Raw genomic sequence first — 17,077 nt, 5'->3', positions numbered from 1 at the left:
ATTCCCGGAGCTTGCTCAAACTCCTGTCCATCGAGTCAGTGATCCCATCCAACCATCTCATCTTTTGTTGCTCCCTTTTCCTCCCAACTTCAGTCTTTCCCAGCATCAGGGTATTTCCCAGTGAGTCACTTCTTCCCATCAGGTGGCCAGAAGATTGGAGTTTCAGCTTCAATGTCAGTCCTTCCAGTGAATATTCTGGACTGAGTTCCTTTAGGATGGACTGGCTGGATCTCCCTGCAGTCCAAGGGACTCTCAAGAGTCTTCTCCAACACCACAATTCAAAAGCATCGATACTTTGGTGCTCAACTTTCTTTATGGTCCGACCTTCAGATCCATATACCACTACTGGAAAAAGCATAGCTTTGACTAGACAGACCTTTGCTGGCAAAGTAATGTCTCTGTTTTTTAATATGCTGTCCAGGTTGGTCATAGCTTTTCTTCCAAGGAGCAAGTGTCTTTTAATTACATGGCTGCAATCACCATCTGCAGTGATTTTGGAGCCCCCCAAAATAAAGTCAGCCTCTGTTTCCACTGTTTCCCCATCTATTTGCCATGAAGTGATGGGACCGGGTGCCATGATCTTAGTTTTTTGAATGTCGAGTTTTAAGCCAGCTTTTTCACTCTCCTTTCTCTTTCATCAAGAGGCTCTGTAGTTCTTCTTTGCTTTCTTCCATAAGGGCAGTGTCATCTGTATATCTGCGGTTATTGATATTTCTCCCAGCAGTCTTGATTCCAGCTTGTGCTTCATCCAGCCCAACATTTCTCATGATATACTCTACATATAAGTTAAATAAGCAGGGTGACAATGTACATCCTTGACATACTCCATTCCCTATTTGGAACCAGTTTGTTGTTCCATGTCCAGTTCTAACTGGTCATGATGTTCTCATCACCAGCCTAGAGCTAGACATCCTGGAATGTGAAGTCAAGTGGGCCTTAGGAAGCCTCACTATGAACAAAGCTAGTGGAGGTGATGGAATTACATTTGAACTATTTCAGATCCTAAAAGATAATGCTGTGAAAGTGTTGCACTCAGTATGCCAGCAAATTTGGAAAACTCAGCGGTGGCCACAGGACTGGAAAAGGTTCATTTTCATTCCAATCCCAAAGAAAGGCTATGCCAAAGAATGCTCAAACTACTGCACAATTGCACTCATCTCACACGCTAGTAATGCTCAAAATTCTCCAAACCAGGGTTCAATAGTACGTGAATTGTGAACTTCCAGATGTTCAAGCTGGATTAAGAAAAGGCAGAGGAACCAGAGATCAAATTGTCAACATCTGCTGGATCATCGAAAAAGCAAGAGAGTTCTAGAAAAACATCTACTTCTGCTTTACTGACTATGCCAAAGCATATACCACTATGCAAAACTATACCACAACAAACTCTGAAAAATTGTTAAAAGAGATGGGAATACCAGACCACCTTACCTGCATTGTGAGAAATGTGTATGGAGGTCAAGAAGCAATAGTTAGAACTCGACATGGAACAACCGACTGATTCCGTATAGGAAAAGGAGTACGTCAAGGTTGTTTATTGTCCTCCTGCTTATTTAACTTATATGCAGAGTACATCATGTGAAATGCTGGGCTGGATGAAGCACAAGCTGGAATCAAGATTGTAGGGAGAAATATCAGTAGCCTCAGATATGCAGATGACACCACCATTATGGCAGAGAGTGAAGAAGAACCAAAGAGCTTCTTGATGAAAGTGAAGAGGGGAGTAAAAAAGTTGGGTTAAAACTCAACATTCAGAAAACTAAGATCATGGCATCTGGTCCCGTCACTTCATGGCAAATAGACTTGGAAACAGTGATAGATTTTATTTTGGGGGGCTCCAAAATCACTGCAGATGGTGACTGCAGCCATGAAATTAAAAAACTCTTGCTCCTTGGATGAAAAGTTATGGCCAACCTAGACAGCATGTTAAAAAGCAGAGACATTATTTTGCCAGCAAAGGTCTGCTTAGTCAAAGCTATGGTTTTTCCAGTAGTCATGTATGGATGTGAGAGTTGGACTGTAAAGAAAGCTGAGCACCGAAAAATTGATGCTTTTGAACTGTGGTGTTGGAGAAGACTCTTGAGAATCCCTTGGACTGCAGGGAGATCAAAGCAGTCTATCAAAGCAGTCTATCCTAAAGAAGATCAGTCTTGAATATTCATTGGAAAGACTCATGCTGAAGCTGAAACTCCAATCCTTTGGCCACCTGATGGTTAGAACTGACTCCTTAGAAAAGACCTTGATGCTGGGAAAGATTGAAGGCAGGAGGAGAAGGGCACGACAGAGGATGAGATGGTTGGATGGCATCACCAACTCAATGGACATGAGTTTGAGTAAATTCTGGGAGCTGGTGATGGACAGGGAGGCCTGGCATGCTGCAGTCCATGGGGTCGCAAAGAGTCGGACATGACTGAGGGACTGAACTGAACTGTTGTTCCCATTTCCAGGTCTAACTGGACATTCTAATTGTTTCTTGACTTACATACAGATTTCTCAGGAGGCAGTTAAGGTGGTCTGGTATTCCCATCTCTTGAAGAATTTTCCAGTTTGTTGTGATCCACATAGTCAAAGGCTTTAAAGCAGAAGTAGATGTTTTTCTGAAACTCTCTTTTTCGATGATCCAACAGATGTTGGCAATTCTAATTCACCTCATAAGAACTGACTCAAATGTGTTTTCCTTTTATTGATATGTTTTCTTTTCCCATTTTTTGATAGATTCAGAGAGAAAAACACTGACATGTTGATAAATTGTAGCTGACAAGTAGCCATCTGTTGATTTGTAGAGGAACTGTGGTGAAGTAGGGAACATACCACTTTCCCCTCAAAAAAGGAACTGAAGGCGCAGATACCACCTATCTCTAGCCATTTTTTGTGAAATAACTTTGCTGGATCTTCAAGTATTAATATTTTAAGAGAAGTTAGAGATCCATATTTTTAGAGTAAATCTTTCATTTTTAAAAACACTGGTTAAATTTTAAAAAACAATGTGACTGATGAAAGAAATCAGAAGAGGGCTGAATAAATGGAGAGTCGTACTGTGTGCATGGCTTAGAAGACTCGGCAAAGTAATAATTTCTTCCCTAGTTGATATTCAAGTTTAATGCCATTTGTGTCAAAATTTCAGAAAATCCTTTGTAGATACTGACAAAATTATTTGAAAACTTACATGAAAAGCCACAGGATCTAGAATACCTAAAAAACAATTTTGAAAAAGAAAAATAGTGGGAAGAATGCCTCTATTTAGCTTCAGGACCTGTAACTGCTGTAAATAGGATTGTGTGGTATTGGCAGAACCACAGACACATAGATCAATGAAACAAAATAGGGAGCTCTGCATGAGTATGGCCAGGCAACTGATTTTTAAGATACCCAGTGTAATTCAGTCAAAGAAGGGTAGTCTTAATAATTGTGCTGGAGCAATTGGATATCAAGCAAAAATATGAACCCTGACCTAAACCATATACCTGTATAGAAATTAACTCAAAAATAGTGTACATTAGCATAAGGTGTAAAACTATAAACTCAGAAATATATGAGAACGTCTTTGAGACCTGGGGCTTGGAGAAGAGTTATTAGGCATGATACCAAAAACATGATCATTTTTAATCAATAGAATGGATTTTATAAAAATTGAAACATTTTGCTTTTCCCCAAAGAGGATATATACAGATAGCAAATGAACACACAAAAAGATGTTACGCATCCCTTGACATCAGGGAAATGTAAAGAAGACTTTGGTGAGATGTCATCACTATACATCTTTGAGTACAGCTAAAATAAAAAGTTATTATAACTCTAAATGCTTATGAAGATGTGGAGAAACTGGATCTCTCAAACATTGGTTTTGGGAGTGGTACAGCCAGTATGAAAAATAGTCTGGCAACTTCTTAAAAAGATAAACTTACATATGACTCAGCAGCTGTATGTGTGGTCACTTATTTCAGAGAAAAGAAGACTTATTTCTTCACAAAAACCTGTGCATGATTGTTCATGACAGCTTTATTAGTAGTAGCAAAAAACTTGAAAAAGCCAGTGTCCTACAGTAAGTTAATGATTAAAGAAGCTGTGACACATTCATACCTTGGAATACTACTCAGCAATAGAAAACAAGAAATCTGTTGACACACACAATTTGGATGGATTTCAAGAGCATTATCGGAGGAGGCAGTGGTACCCCACTCGAGTACTCTTGCCTGGAAAATCCTATGAACGAAGGAGCCTGGTAGGCTGCAGTCCATGGGGTCGCTAAGAGTCGGATACGACTGGGCGACTTCCCTTTCACTTTTCACTTTCATGCACTGGAGAAGGAAATGGCAACCCACTCTGGTGTTCTTGCCTGGAGAATCCCAGAGACGAGGGAGCCTGGTGGGCTGCCGTCTATGGGGTTGCACAGAGTCAGACACGACTGAAGTGACTTAGTAGCAAGGGCATTATGTGGAGTAAAAACAGTCAATCTCCAGGTCACATACCATATACTTCTGTGTATGTAACAGTCTCAACAAAATTAGAGATCAGGTTAATGGTTGCTGAGGTTTAGGGATGTTGGAGGTAGGAGTGGATGTGTCTATAGAGTAGAAGTATGAGAGAGTGATTGGTGATAATGGAATATATCTTTATCTTGATTGTGGTATCAGGTCAGGAATTGAGATGTGTGATAAAGTGACATAGAACTGTATAGGTGCAGTGTGCAGTGCCTGATTTTAGTATTGTACTGTAGTTATGTAAGGTGGAAGCGTTGAGGGAGAAAGGGGAGATAGCAGGACCTCTTGTTACTATAATTGCAGCTTTCTGTGAACATTTCAGTAAAAGAATGTGAAAAATATAGCATGAACCAAACAAAACATGTCTCAGCAAAGATTTAACCCTCTGATCTGTCTATATGTTTGTGACCTCTGGTTGATGGAAGTTTTTAAAACTTCATATTTACAGCTTAGAATTTTAACTGGCCCAATCAAGTTTTTAAAGAAGAATGAATTAGGTAGATTGTAGACATTTATGTTCAGGAAAGGGAAACAAAGGTAGTATTTCTCCTAATACTTGGAAAAAAAGGAAGAACACCACATCAGTAGTTATTTTTTGCCTTTTTCTTAAATAAGTTTAAGTACTAGTTTGTTTATATGTGTAAAACTTCATTGGTCTCTGGGTAAAAATCCTAAGGAAAATAGCAGCATACTATGTTTTTTATTATGTATTATGTGTATGTATTATTATAGTTAATATAACATTTTCCAATGTATTTATATTTAATATACATTATATGTATTAATATGTATCATATTTATATTATTAAAAGTATATACTATTGAATAAAATAAAATATACTATTAAAAGTTTGAACAATACATAATGATCAGGTGGAGTGTATTTTCAGAGATGCAAAGATGATTCAGTATTAGTTGATATAATTCATCATGTATATCATGTATCATGTACATCACATACATCATGTATATCACTGTATATCATGGGATTGGTTCCTGTGTTTGCTGTAAGACATTGCTACTTTGTTGCTCGGTTGATGCTAGGTTTTGGCCATTGTACTTGATCTCGGTGATAGAATGTGAGTTTGTGTGATGTGTACCACTTCTGAACAGGCACCTGACGCTTCATGTATGCTCATCTGCCTCTACCATATAGTTAAGTGAAACTGCATTTAAAAAAGATGGACACTCAAATATCAACCACAAAAGAAAGATAAGTAACTCAGTGAGTTGAAGTTTAAGGCATTTTAATTTACACAGCACTCAGTGCAAATGGAAATGGAGGTGTTTGATCCAAAGTTGAGAGCTGGAGAACGCTTGACTGGGGGGACCTCAGGGAGGGGAGGTGTTCCACAAGTGGACCCTTGGAGGCTGCGGCAGTGGATCCCTCCATGGTGGATCTCAGATCACTGAGCTAAGGGAAGAGGCAGTTCTTGTTCGGGGTTAGAATGCAACTCTTTCGAGCACTGCAGATGTCATGTGGTAAGCTCTGTCTGGCCTGCAGACGCTTGCTCATCTGAGGTCGGGCAGATAATACTCTTCTCTCAAATTCTTATCAGATGGTTTTGGTGGCCTGTGAAGCCCCTTCTTCTTGGCACCAGAGTGCCTTGAATAAACCTCATGGACTTTGACCTATGTGGAACTGACCTTCCTTCTCTTTGTGTTGTGGGTCTAGCCTAGCTTTGGAAGGTGTGCTCATCTCTAGGGATGGTGGTAGATGTTGGGCAGATAGGTGGCCCACCTGTGGGAACAAGCCCTGTGGTTGCTCAAGGGCTCTACTCTCTTTATGTACAGAGATACAACAAACAGCTTTAGATTAATAGAGAAACAATAGACGCATTCCTACTAAAGACAACATACCTGCATGCTTAGTTGTTTCCAACTCTTGCAACTCCATGGACTGTAGCCCAGCAGGCTCCTCTGACCGTGAGATTTCCAGGCAAGAATACTGGAGCCAATTGCCATTTCCTTCTCCAGGGAATCTTCCCAACCCAGAAATCAAACGTGTGTCTCCTGCATTGCAAGTGGATTCTTTCCCCACTGAGCCATCGGGAAAGCCCGTATTAAAGACAGGCAGGTGACAAAGTGAAAGTGAAGTCACTCAGTCGTGTCCGAATCTTTTCGACCTCATGGACTGTAGCCTACCAGGCTTCTCTGTCCGTGGGATTTTCCAGGCAAGAGTTCTGGAGTGGTTTGCCATTTCCTTCTCCAGGGGATCTTCCCATCCCAGGGATTGAACCCAGGTCTCCCGCATTGTAGGCAGACGTTTTACCGTCTTAGCCACCAGGGAAGATCTTATTGCCACTGCTAGCAAATTATTTTAATAGAAGGAACAGCAAATGCAGTTGTAAACATTATAAACTTTGGAAAGGAGGAGGTGAAATGATCACTGTTGGCAGCTGATTGGATTGGATTGTTACTGAGAACTTAAACAATAAAATTCAATAAAGTAGTGGGGAGTAAAAAAATCCATAGAAATAACCTATATGTTAAGTATACATATATATTCTATATTGTAAGAAACAGACACACAGGCACATATGTTTGCTAAACAAGGAGGAACTGTTTTTGTTAAAATAAGTATATTTCCAAAATAGATTATGTGCTCTTCTTTCCATAGAGTGAATATAATCTGCTTAAGTCATCTTCATTTCCATTATAAATTTGATTTTTAAGAATCCTAAGAAGGCATACTAATAATACACAGAAAGGTATTGTGGAAAATATATTTTAATGGCTCCTCTGAGCCTTCATTTGGAATTTCTTATAATACAGAACTTTTAAAAAATAATTTTATTTATTTTTGGCTGTGCTGGGTCTCCCTTGCTGTGTTGGCTTTTCTTAGTTGCTGTGAGCCAGGCTACTCTTGTTTCACAGGCTTCTCATTGCAGAGGTGTCTCTTGTTGTTGAGCACAGGTTGTAGGGCATGCGGGCTTCAGTAGTTGCAGCACGAGGCCTCGATAGTTGCGGTAACCAGGCTCTAGACTACATGTTCAACAGTCGTGGTGTACAGGCTTAGTTGCTGTGTGGCATGTGGGATCTTCCCAGATCAGGGATCAAACCTGTGTCTCTTGTATTGGCAGGTGGATTCCTTATGACTGAGCTACCAGGGAAGCCCAGCACAGACTTTTAACACCAAAAGAGTAATCACCCAGGTAGAGTTTATGATGGAATCTAAAGAAAATTGAAGTGTTTTCAGTTAGATTGATCTTCTGTTTTCATGGCATTGATTTTTACCATTTGTTAATTGGTTAAAGTGTAAAAATTTGCTTTAAAGTAATAATTTAATGTAGAGCATGAGCCAGGAGAAATATTTTTTGCAGAGGCAGTTGTTTGGAAAGACGGTTTGCATTTCTCTCTCGCCAGCTCTTCGCCCTTTGAGCAGAAGTGGTGGTGCATCTGCTGCTAGCTGTGTAGGTGTTAGGTCAGGAGTCATTCGTTTGAAGAGCTGTAGGGCCTGGGGTGAGGGGGTATGTATGGTAGTGTTTCAAAGCTTCTTAGGTGACTCTCTGGTTTGGCTATGGCTGTTATGTTTGTAATTACGTATTCTTTATTTTTTAAGATACACAAGTAAATAATTGTTCTTTTGTTCCTAGCTCAATAGGATGGAAATAAATGTAGCTTCCCATATTTGATTTCCAAGTTTACCTACCACACTTTAGGAAATTAGGAGATTTATTTTGTTTATGAGGAAGAAGAGCCATATTAGCTTCACTCTGTGCATCCAAAAGTCTATATCTGCATGTTCTTACCTTTATCTTTTGCTGTAATTTAAACTCAACCCCTAAAGACCCTGATACAAGGAAAATATTATCAGTGCTTGTCTCTGAGCTCTGAATTTTCCAGTCCCAGAGCATGGAATGTGGAGGAGATGAAAGAAAACAGACTTGAAAATATGCAAACATGAACTCAGACCTTCCCCAGAGCATCACCAGGAACTCCCCCAGTTCCTGGATTTCACTTTAGAATGTGCTTGATGCTTTATCTGAGTTTTGGTTTGTGTTAAGGGAGTGCAGAGTGTAGAAGCTGTTAGATGCATGTGGAAAGACTAAAATGCTTCCTTGGAAGAAAACTCTGATCCTTTGTCTCACCAGGAGAATTGTGTGTTTAATGTGCTCTTAGACTTTTATGGCACAAATTAGAGACTACAGGTTTGCTTTTGAAACTAGCCATAAGTGTTCTTAAACTGAAAAAATTTTGTTACAACCATTCAAGAAAGACTAGGTTGTTCTTGAAATAGTATTGGTCTAGCTTATGTTAATGTTGCCTTCTCAATATCCCTTAAAGTTTATTCTGTCAAAATTTGTATTTAGCCTGTTGATTTTCAATCCATTGTTAATGTCTTTACTAACACACAGGGTTTTTTTGTTTTTTGCCTATGAAGAAACTTGAGGGAATCAGAAACCAGTAGTCTTGGGAGGTGGGGAGTGCATACGGTGATAGAAATTGGTATTGCAGGAGTTGGAGGGACTGTTGACTGTACACCTTTCAATATTACCAAAAAATTAACCTTATAAATATATTATTTATATACAATGTTAAAATAAGGGGGGCCCTAATTGTTGAGTAAAAACGTGCTTATAGAATAAGTTGAAAATATAAGAAAATACAAAGAAAAATTATAATCAACAATCTCAACCATCTAGATGTAACATCTCATAGGTTACTTCAGCCTGAAAGAAAAGTCATGTTTATATATATAGTGTTGGCTCTGGTGCTCAGTCAGTCAGTCATGTCCAACTCTTTGTGACCCCGTGGACTATAGCCCGCCAGGCTCCTCTGTCCATGAGATTTTACAGGCAAGAATACTGGTGTGGATTGCCGTTTCCCCTCAAGGGGATCTTCCCAAGCCAGGAGTCAAACGGGTCCTTTACCACTAAGCCACCTGGGAAGCCCATATACAGTGGACCCATGGCCAGTGTTAGGGTTTGGGAAGCAGGTGAAAATCAGCGTGTAACTTTCATAGTCCTCTCTGTGTCCAGGGTTCTGGATCTGTGAGTTCAACCCACCAAGGATTGTATGTATTGTGATTGATTGTACTGGGGTGCGTTTCTAATGAAAAAAGTCCACATATGAGTGGAGCCATGAAAGTCAGCTCCTTGTTGTTTAAGGATCACCTGTACAAATTTGTACATTTTGACAAAACAATTTATAATGTGTTATTTGAATGAAAGCAAAATAATTGATAAAAACTATGCAGATGATACCACCCTTATGGCAGAAAGTGAAAAGGAACTAGAAAGCCTCTTGATGAAAGTGAAAGTGGAGAGTGAAAAAGTTGGGTTAAAACTCAACATTCAGAAAATGAAGATCATGGCATCTGGTCCCATCACTTCATGGGAAATAGATGGGGAAACAGTGGAAACAGTGTCAGACTTTATTTTGGGGGGCTCCAAAATCACTGCAAATGGTGACTGCAGCCATGAAATTAAAAGACGCTTACTCCTTGGAAGAAAAGTTATGACCAACCTAGAGAGCATATTGAAAAGCAGAGACATTACTTTGCCAACAAAGGTCCGTCTAGTCAAGGCTATGGTTTTTCCAGTGGTCAGGTATGGATGTGAGAGTTGGACTGTGAAGGAGGCTGAGCACCGAAGAATTGATGCTTTTGAACTGTGGTGTTGGAGAAGACTCTTGAGAGTCCCTTGGACTGCAAGGAGATCCATCCAGTCCATTCTGAAGGAGATCAGCCCTGGGATTTCTTTGGAGGGAATGATGCTAAAGCTGAAACTCCAGTACTTTGGCCACCTCATGAGAAGAGTTGACTCACTGGAAAAGACTCTGATGCTGGGAGGGATTGGGGGCAGGAGGAGAAGGGGACGACCGAGGATGAGATGGCTGGATGGCATCACTGACTCGATGGATGTGAGTCTGAGTGAACTCCGGGAGTTGGTGATGGACAGGGAGGCCTGGCGTGCTGAGATTCATGGGGTCACAAAGAGTTGGACACGACTGAGCGACTGAAGTGATCTGAAAAAATTATTTGATTTTCCAGATTATTAACTATTTTGCTTTCATTCTTTTTCATTGCTGCATAGTTCTGTCATGTTGAAATACTTGATTTCACCAGTTCACTATTGTTGGATATACAGATTGTCTTACTTTTCTTTGATTATAATTCCTTGTGAATTAAATCGTCAGTAATGATTATTAGATGCAGAATTGCTGAGTCAAAGTCACAGTTATTTTTTTTTAACTTTTTAATTAGCACTGGGGTATAGCCAATATACCCAATATATACCAGTATAGCCAATAAGAATGTTGTGATATTTTCATGTGAACCATTCATATACATGTATCCATTCTCACCCTAACTCCTCTCCCATCCAGGCTGCCACATAACATTGAGCAGAGTTCCATGTGCTATACAGTAGGTCCCTGTTGGTTATCCATTTTGAATATAGCTGTATTTACATGGCTATCCCAGACTCCCTAACTATCCCTTCTCCCCATCCTTGCCCTCTTCCCCGCATCCCAAGTTAGTTCCCTAAGTCTGTGTTTGGTGTTCGCGTGTATCTTTCCTGTTTAGGTTCCACATGTGCGGGATGCCATACTGGGCTTCCTTGGTGGCTCAGAGGGTAAAACGTCTGCCTGCAATGTGGGAGACCTGGGTTCGATCCCTAGGCCAGGAAGATCCCCTGGAGAAGGAAACAGCAACCCACTCCAGTGTTCTTGCCTGGAGAATCCCATGGACAGAGGAGCTTGGTGGGCTACAGTCCACGGGGTCGCAGAGTCGGACATGACTGAGTGACTTCACTTCACTTCACTTCAGTTCCTTCTCTTGAGGCTTCCCTGGTGGCTCAGAGGGTAAAGTGTCTGCCTGCAATGTAGGAGACCTGGGTTCAGTCCCTAAACCAGGAAGATCCCCTGGAGAAGGAAATGGCAACCCACTCCAGTACTCTTGCCTGGAGAATCCCATGGATGGAGGATCCTGGTGGGCTACAGTCCACGGGGTCGCAGAGAATCGGACACGACTGAGCAACTTAACATAATATGAGGGATGTCATATGATATTTCTCTTTCTCTGTCTCTGACTTACCATCACTCCGTATAACAGTCTCTAGGTCCATCCAGCCACATAGTTATTTTTAAGGCGTAATCAGATTGCCTCCCAGAAGGTGTGTGCTCATTTGTGCTCATTATGTGTATGAGCATCTCACTGTGGCTGCATGACATGCCCAGTTGATCAGCCACTCACTTACGAATTCATTGCAGTATAATAGATGGAACCTGAAGATAGGCAATTCCCCAGATTCCTGGTGGTGGGGAGAGAACAATATAGGGCATGTAAGTAAAATTGATCTTGTACCCAGTATGTGATTACCCTTAGGCTGTAGTAGGTATTTTGCACAATGTAAGTCTAGAGTATTTGAATATTAGGTTCCTGCACTTGGCCATGATGGGTAATCTTTTCACTGTCCTAGTTGAACTCTTCTCAGCTGAAGAGTTCAACTCTTCTCAGATTGAATTGTATTCTGCCTACTGCTGGCCAAGCATTATAGTGGAAGGATGTATAAAACTGAACATTTGCTAGATTAAAATATTCCTAAAAGTGGATGTCCAACTGAATTTATCAAAAGATGAGAGATGGTTGACTAAGTAGCTTGCACGCTTGAATCCGGAGAAGATATTGCACCGTATTTAACTGCCTCTCGAAATGTTAACTGACCATCTTGTGTTGATGTGCAGAGGTACTTTGCTGGTACACTAGTGGTTCTGTGAATTTCACTTTTGGATCTTGACAGAGAAGGGAGAGAAGAGGCTAGGCAAATAATTGGCAAGAGAAGCAAATAGTTACAAGTCTGTTAACAATGAAGTCTTGTTTGCCCATGCTTGGCCTGTCTGGAGTTCTGAGATTGGATTCCTTAGCTCTGTGAACTGTAGCACAAGAGCATTCCTTTGGTTTAGGGTGCTTGCGACTGTAAGCATGCTGAAGAGAACACAGTCATGTGCATCTTAGTGGGATGAGTATATCCTGTCCCTGTTAGGACTTAGTATAAAGGCATTAATTGTAGGAAGTGGGCTAGGAATGGTTTATCAGTGCAAGTCTCTGGAATTGCTTCTTAGATCTGTTTGTGTTTTGTGTGTTTCATAGTGAAAAGGTTACGGAAATCGAGACTTACTTTTTTTTTTTGATAAAGCAAAGGAGCAAAGACTGCTTATTTAATAGATTGTTGTGAGAAAGATCCAATTTTATAGCATAAGCTCTTTCAAAGACTGCTACTTTAGTAGTATCTATTTGCAATAAGTGAAATTGTTATTTCACCTAACTTGGGGTTATGATCTGTTAATAAATTCATAGTTTTATTATAGAATTGAACTAAGAATTAGCATATGATGATACATAGTTGTAATTTTACCAGTTTTGAAAGTGTCCTCTTTTTTGGCAACAGTGAGAAAAACTAAGGGCAAAATTTAAAATACCATGTTTATTACTAAGAGCAGATGAAGTGTTTGTAAGAAGTCATGTATCTGGTTGTAGGTCTTTCCTTTGTTCACATGTGTCCTATGTTTCTGTGTTCGGGTAGATGAGCATTCACCCGCACCCAGTTTTTGGTCTCACTTCTGTTTTTCTCTTGTGAAATATTTCCTTCAGCAAAAGCATGATGAAAATTAACTTTTAGTAATTAAAATGTTAAATTCTCTCTCTGCTTAACGGCTAACTTTTTGTTTTTGTTTTCAGCATTGGTTAGATGGTACAAAAAGCATCAAAAAGCAAGTAAAAAGTAAGTGTTGAAAAAATTTTGAAAAAAATTGGAAACTGAATTATATATAATTGCATATTAGAAACTGGTTTCTCATAGTCGGGACATAGTCATGTTTCTGATGAGTTTCTTAGCATCTCCATTTTTCTAAAGATAATTTCAATCTGATATATCGACCCACCCCTTAAATTATATAGGGTTGATGGTAATCTAGATTCAGGTAGTTTGTTTGTTTGTTTGTAGTTTGTTTCTAGGACAAAGGCTTGTAGTTTGGAAATGAGATTGAGTTCCCATGAGATGCTTAACTTCTGTTTAGTAGTTACTTACACTGGAATTTTTCTGTTTCCTATCCGCCCTGCTTTAGAAAGCATTTTGAGACTTTAAGGCTGTAACCTTATTTTTTTTGTTAAGACTAATGAAAAGAAATTATTCACATAAAATGTCAGTATTATTCCTAGTGATAGGGAAAAGTACCAGTGTCCAGTCCATAGTCCATCATGTTTTTTGTAGTACCAGATTTTAGGGCACCTCAACTTTTTTACAAAATAATGGGATCTCTGATACTATAGAGGTTAGTGAAGTGGTGAAGTGAATTGGAAAGGATGTGAGTGAATTTGCCAGGTGCAGTTAACAACAGGTGTTCTTTTTGCTCTCAAGAAATACAGCTCGGCAGCTGTGTAGGGCTGTTAGCGTACACAGTCAGGACTTTTTTATTTAACATATTTGGCCCTAAACTTTTGGAATTCATCTGGAGCTGTCTGTTCTTGGGAGCACAGATGATGTGATAGGGCTACATGGTGGTTGGGACATTTAAAAAGTCTACTGATTGTGTTAGGTTTAAGCCTACAGTGTAACCTGAATTATTGCTGTAATAATCTATTCTCTTCTGTCTACTTCAGTAGATTTTTGACAAGTTTACTGACTGAAAATCCTTACTATTTAAATAGCTATATTGAAAAAATTACCCCCCCCCCTTTTCTTTTAATGGCAGTTGGTTCACCCTATTGTCTGCATCTTCGAGTTAAGTTTTATTCCTCAGAACCAAACAACCTTCGTGAAGAACTGACCCGGTAAGACCACTATCTAGAGTTATGTATAAGAGTCAAGTTTCAGTTAGACTAGCTAAAGATGTTGGAAGATTGCCTCAATAATTCCTTCAGTTTTACAGACGGTTTATGAAATGGGTACTTTGTCCTGGTAACAGGATACCTGACAAGGGAATTTTATTTTGAGACAGTGTTTTTTTAAGTGTAGGAAGTTTTCCTTTATTTACCAATTTTCAAAACAGTTGGTTCTCTGACATCCTGCAAAAGTAACTAGCGAGTTCTGAAGTATCACTATCAACTCATGAATTTTAAACAGGGCTGTTGTGTTTTAATATATTACCTTTTTATGTTTGTTGATAGTCAAAATTATCTATTTTTGGCCACCAGAGAGTTATTTCAGGTTGGCTCCTGACTTTCTTTTTTGACATACCATTGAGTAATGAAAATATTGAATCCTGATTTCTCTTGAATGGTCTTAAATAACTTTATATAAGTTACAGAAACTGATTTTTATTTTGTCTTGCCTCCTTAGTATTTATCCATTGAGTCTATATTGCATTTCTATAACTCATGCACATGTACTACTTTTATTAAGTAAAAAATTGAATTGCTGAATCCCTTTAGAAGGGTTTCCTCTTGAATATTCTCCTGATGGATAAGAGTATGGCTGTCATTTGTGTGTATGTAGCTGTATCCCTTTACATACGAGGTGACTGTGTTGTCAGATCACAGAGCTCATTCTCAGAATTTACTTTAAACCTTGTCTTTTGAGAGAGTGTCCTGAACTCCAGTGCATCCTTTTGATGCTGAATGCCCCTTGTTTCATATTCTTTTTCCTTTATAGACTCTGTTGTGGGTAAAGTTTTATAATTAAGAATGTTTCTTCTCAAATTAGAAGGGCAGGATTATGTATCACGGTAGATTGTTCTTTTTAGTTAAATTTGTGCCTTTTATTTTTCTTAGGTATTTATTTGTTCTTCAGTTAAAACAAGATATTCTCAGTGGAAAGTGAGTATTAGTTTAAGGTAAACCATGTATTCTTGAGTAGTTGAAAAAATAAGTTCATAGTTAAATATGAAAAAGAAGCAGTCAACATAAAGTATGTCTTATTTCCATTTATCATAAAACAGGTTGTGACAAAGGCTTATTTAACACATTTATGTTTTGGTCTCAGATTAGAGTGTCCCTTTGATACAGCGGTTCAGTTGGCAGCTTACAACTTGCAAGGTAAGCAGTTTTTATGTTCGCTGTTAAGAGTGAAGCATAATTCTTCTTTGTGTGTGTTTGATGCCTCCCAGAAGATTCATAGTGACATGCCAGAAGAGAAACACCTGTGTTTGTGTAATCTTGCATCAGTATCCAGCTCTGATTCTCTTGTTTCAGAGCATTGCCTTCTTTTCCTTCCCTTAACTTTATTTGCTGTCTAATAGTATTTTCAAGCAGAATTTGCCGTCTACTTGGTAATTCAGTACATGATATGGTTGGACCCTCAGCAAATTTTTTCTTTTTATAAAGAATGCAGGGATGTAGGAGTAAATTGTTGCTGTGGCCACCTGGCTTGCTTTCTTTTGTCTTATTCTTAAGAATAAGTCCATGAAAAGAAATACTTAGCATGTATTTAAAAGTTCTGATGGTTATTTAAGAATTTTTTAAAAAGTGTTTTCCAGTCAATGAGATTAATGAAAAACTTACCCTTTTGTACCTTGTTACACTGATCAAATATTTGTTAAACTTAGGCATTTTCTTCTGAAAAAATTGACATTTTAGGAAAATGATAACTTATCTTTGTTCATAAAATGGAGAGAAACATTTTGGCTGGAGTATCTATATATATTAGAATAAAAATAATATTTAATAATTAAGACATTAATAATTTTATGCTTTTTGGGGGTGATTCTGTATTATCCCCAATATCTCTAAATCAGTAGTATTATTTTCCATTGTATGGGTAATAGACTATATTTTCATGTTTTATGATAAGCCTAATCTGCTGATTTTGTACTTTTGGAAAGCATATTTTTCTGTTGCTAGAGTAATTGGTGACTGAAGGAAATTTCTGTACTTCAGAAATTTGCTGCTAATATAAACTTTAGTCTGTCTACAGACTGAAACTTGTTTTTTATCTTCTGGAATGTTGAATGGATACTAGTTTGGAAGTGCTGTACCTTTAGAACTGTAATGATCACAGTGCATAATTGCACGCATCTTTTCTTGAAAGCACGTTTTTAGTGTTCTGCTAATTGCTGTGTGAGAATTCTGAAGCTCTTGGATCTATAGAAAAGCTGTCATTTTCAATATCTGTGTTCCACCACTTACTGCTTTGTCATTCTGTCTCATTTTTCTAAGTTTCATGACAGCCAAAATTTATACTTCTTGAAAATGGTCTTTGTGCATTTTTGTGTGTTTAACAAAGCACTTATTTAAAGTAATGCTCACTAAATATTTACTGTCTGATTCATGCATATAGCTCTGTTATATTATCTCTTAACCCTACTTATATTTTTTCCCTAAATAAAATCTCTTTCTTACTTTCTCTTTTATCCATGGTTACCATTTTTATTTTGGTGAGGGGACAGGAAAGTAGGATTTACTGGTAGGCACGAGTAAGGAGGAACAGTGCCAGGGCTCTCGTGAGTTCAGGGCCCACCATTCATCCAGGGAGCCACAATTAGGGATGTATTTGACCCACAGCCATCTGGGATGAGCTGTGTTTTCGAATTTGTCCATATTAAACTTAGTAAATCCCCCGTTCTTGGAGATGTGGATCTTTTAGAAGCCAGGAAACTTGAACTTGCCTCTCAATAGGGCCTCAATCACAGGCTCCTTGTCCTGCAGCATGACATTA

The 17,077-nt window shown here is 38.9% G+C and overlaps 1 protein-coding gene across 3 annotated transcripts in view; it reads left to right on the top strand.

Moving 5' to 3' along the window:
- Positions 1–17,077, top strand: part of EPB41L5 (erythrocyte membrane protein band 4.1 like 5) — a 166,129-nt gene that overhangs the window by 38,137 nt on the left and 110,915 nt on the right. For all 3 annotated transcript variants that reach the window (XM_018061735.1, XM_018061731.1, XM_018061739.1), the window contains exons 4-7: positions 13,165–13,207; positions 14,178–14,256; positions 15,196–15,240; positions 15,407–15,459. In XM_018061735.1, coding sequence (XP_017917224.1) covers positions 13,165–13,207; positions 14,178–14,256; positions 15,196–15,240; positions 15,407–15,459 — 220 coding nt within the window. The remainder of the gene's footprint in view (positions 1–13,164; positions 13,208–14,177; positions 14,257–15,195; positions 15,241–15,406; positions 15,460–17,077) is intronic.

This window comes from Capra hircus, chromosome 2 (genome assembly GCF_001704415.2).
Source record: "Capra hircus breed San Clemente chromosome 2, ASM170441v1, whole genome shotgun sequence".
NCBI classification, from domain to species: Eukaryota; Metazoa; Chordata; class Mammalia; order Artiodactyla; family Bovidae; genus Capra; species Capra hircus.
This window is presented reverse-complemented; position numbering and strand designations above follow the sequence as displayed.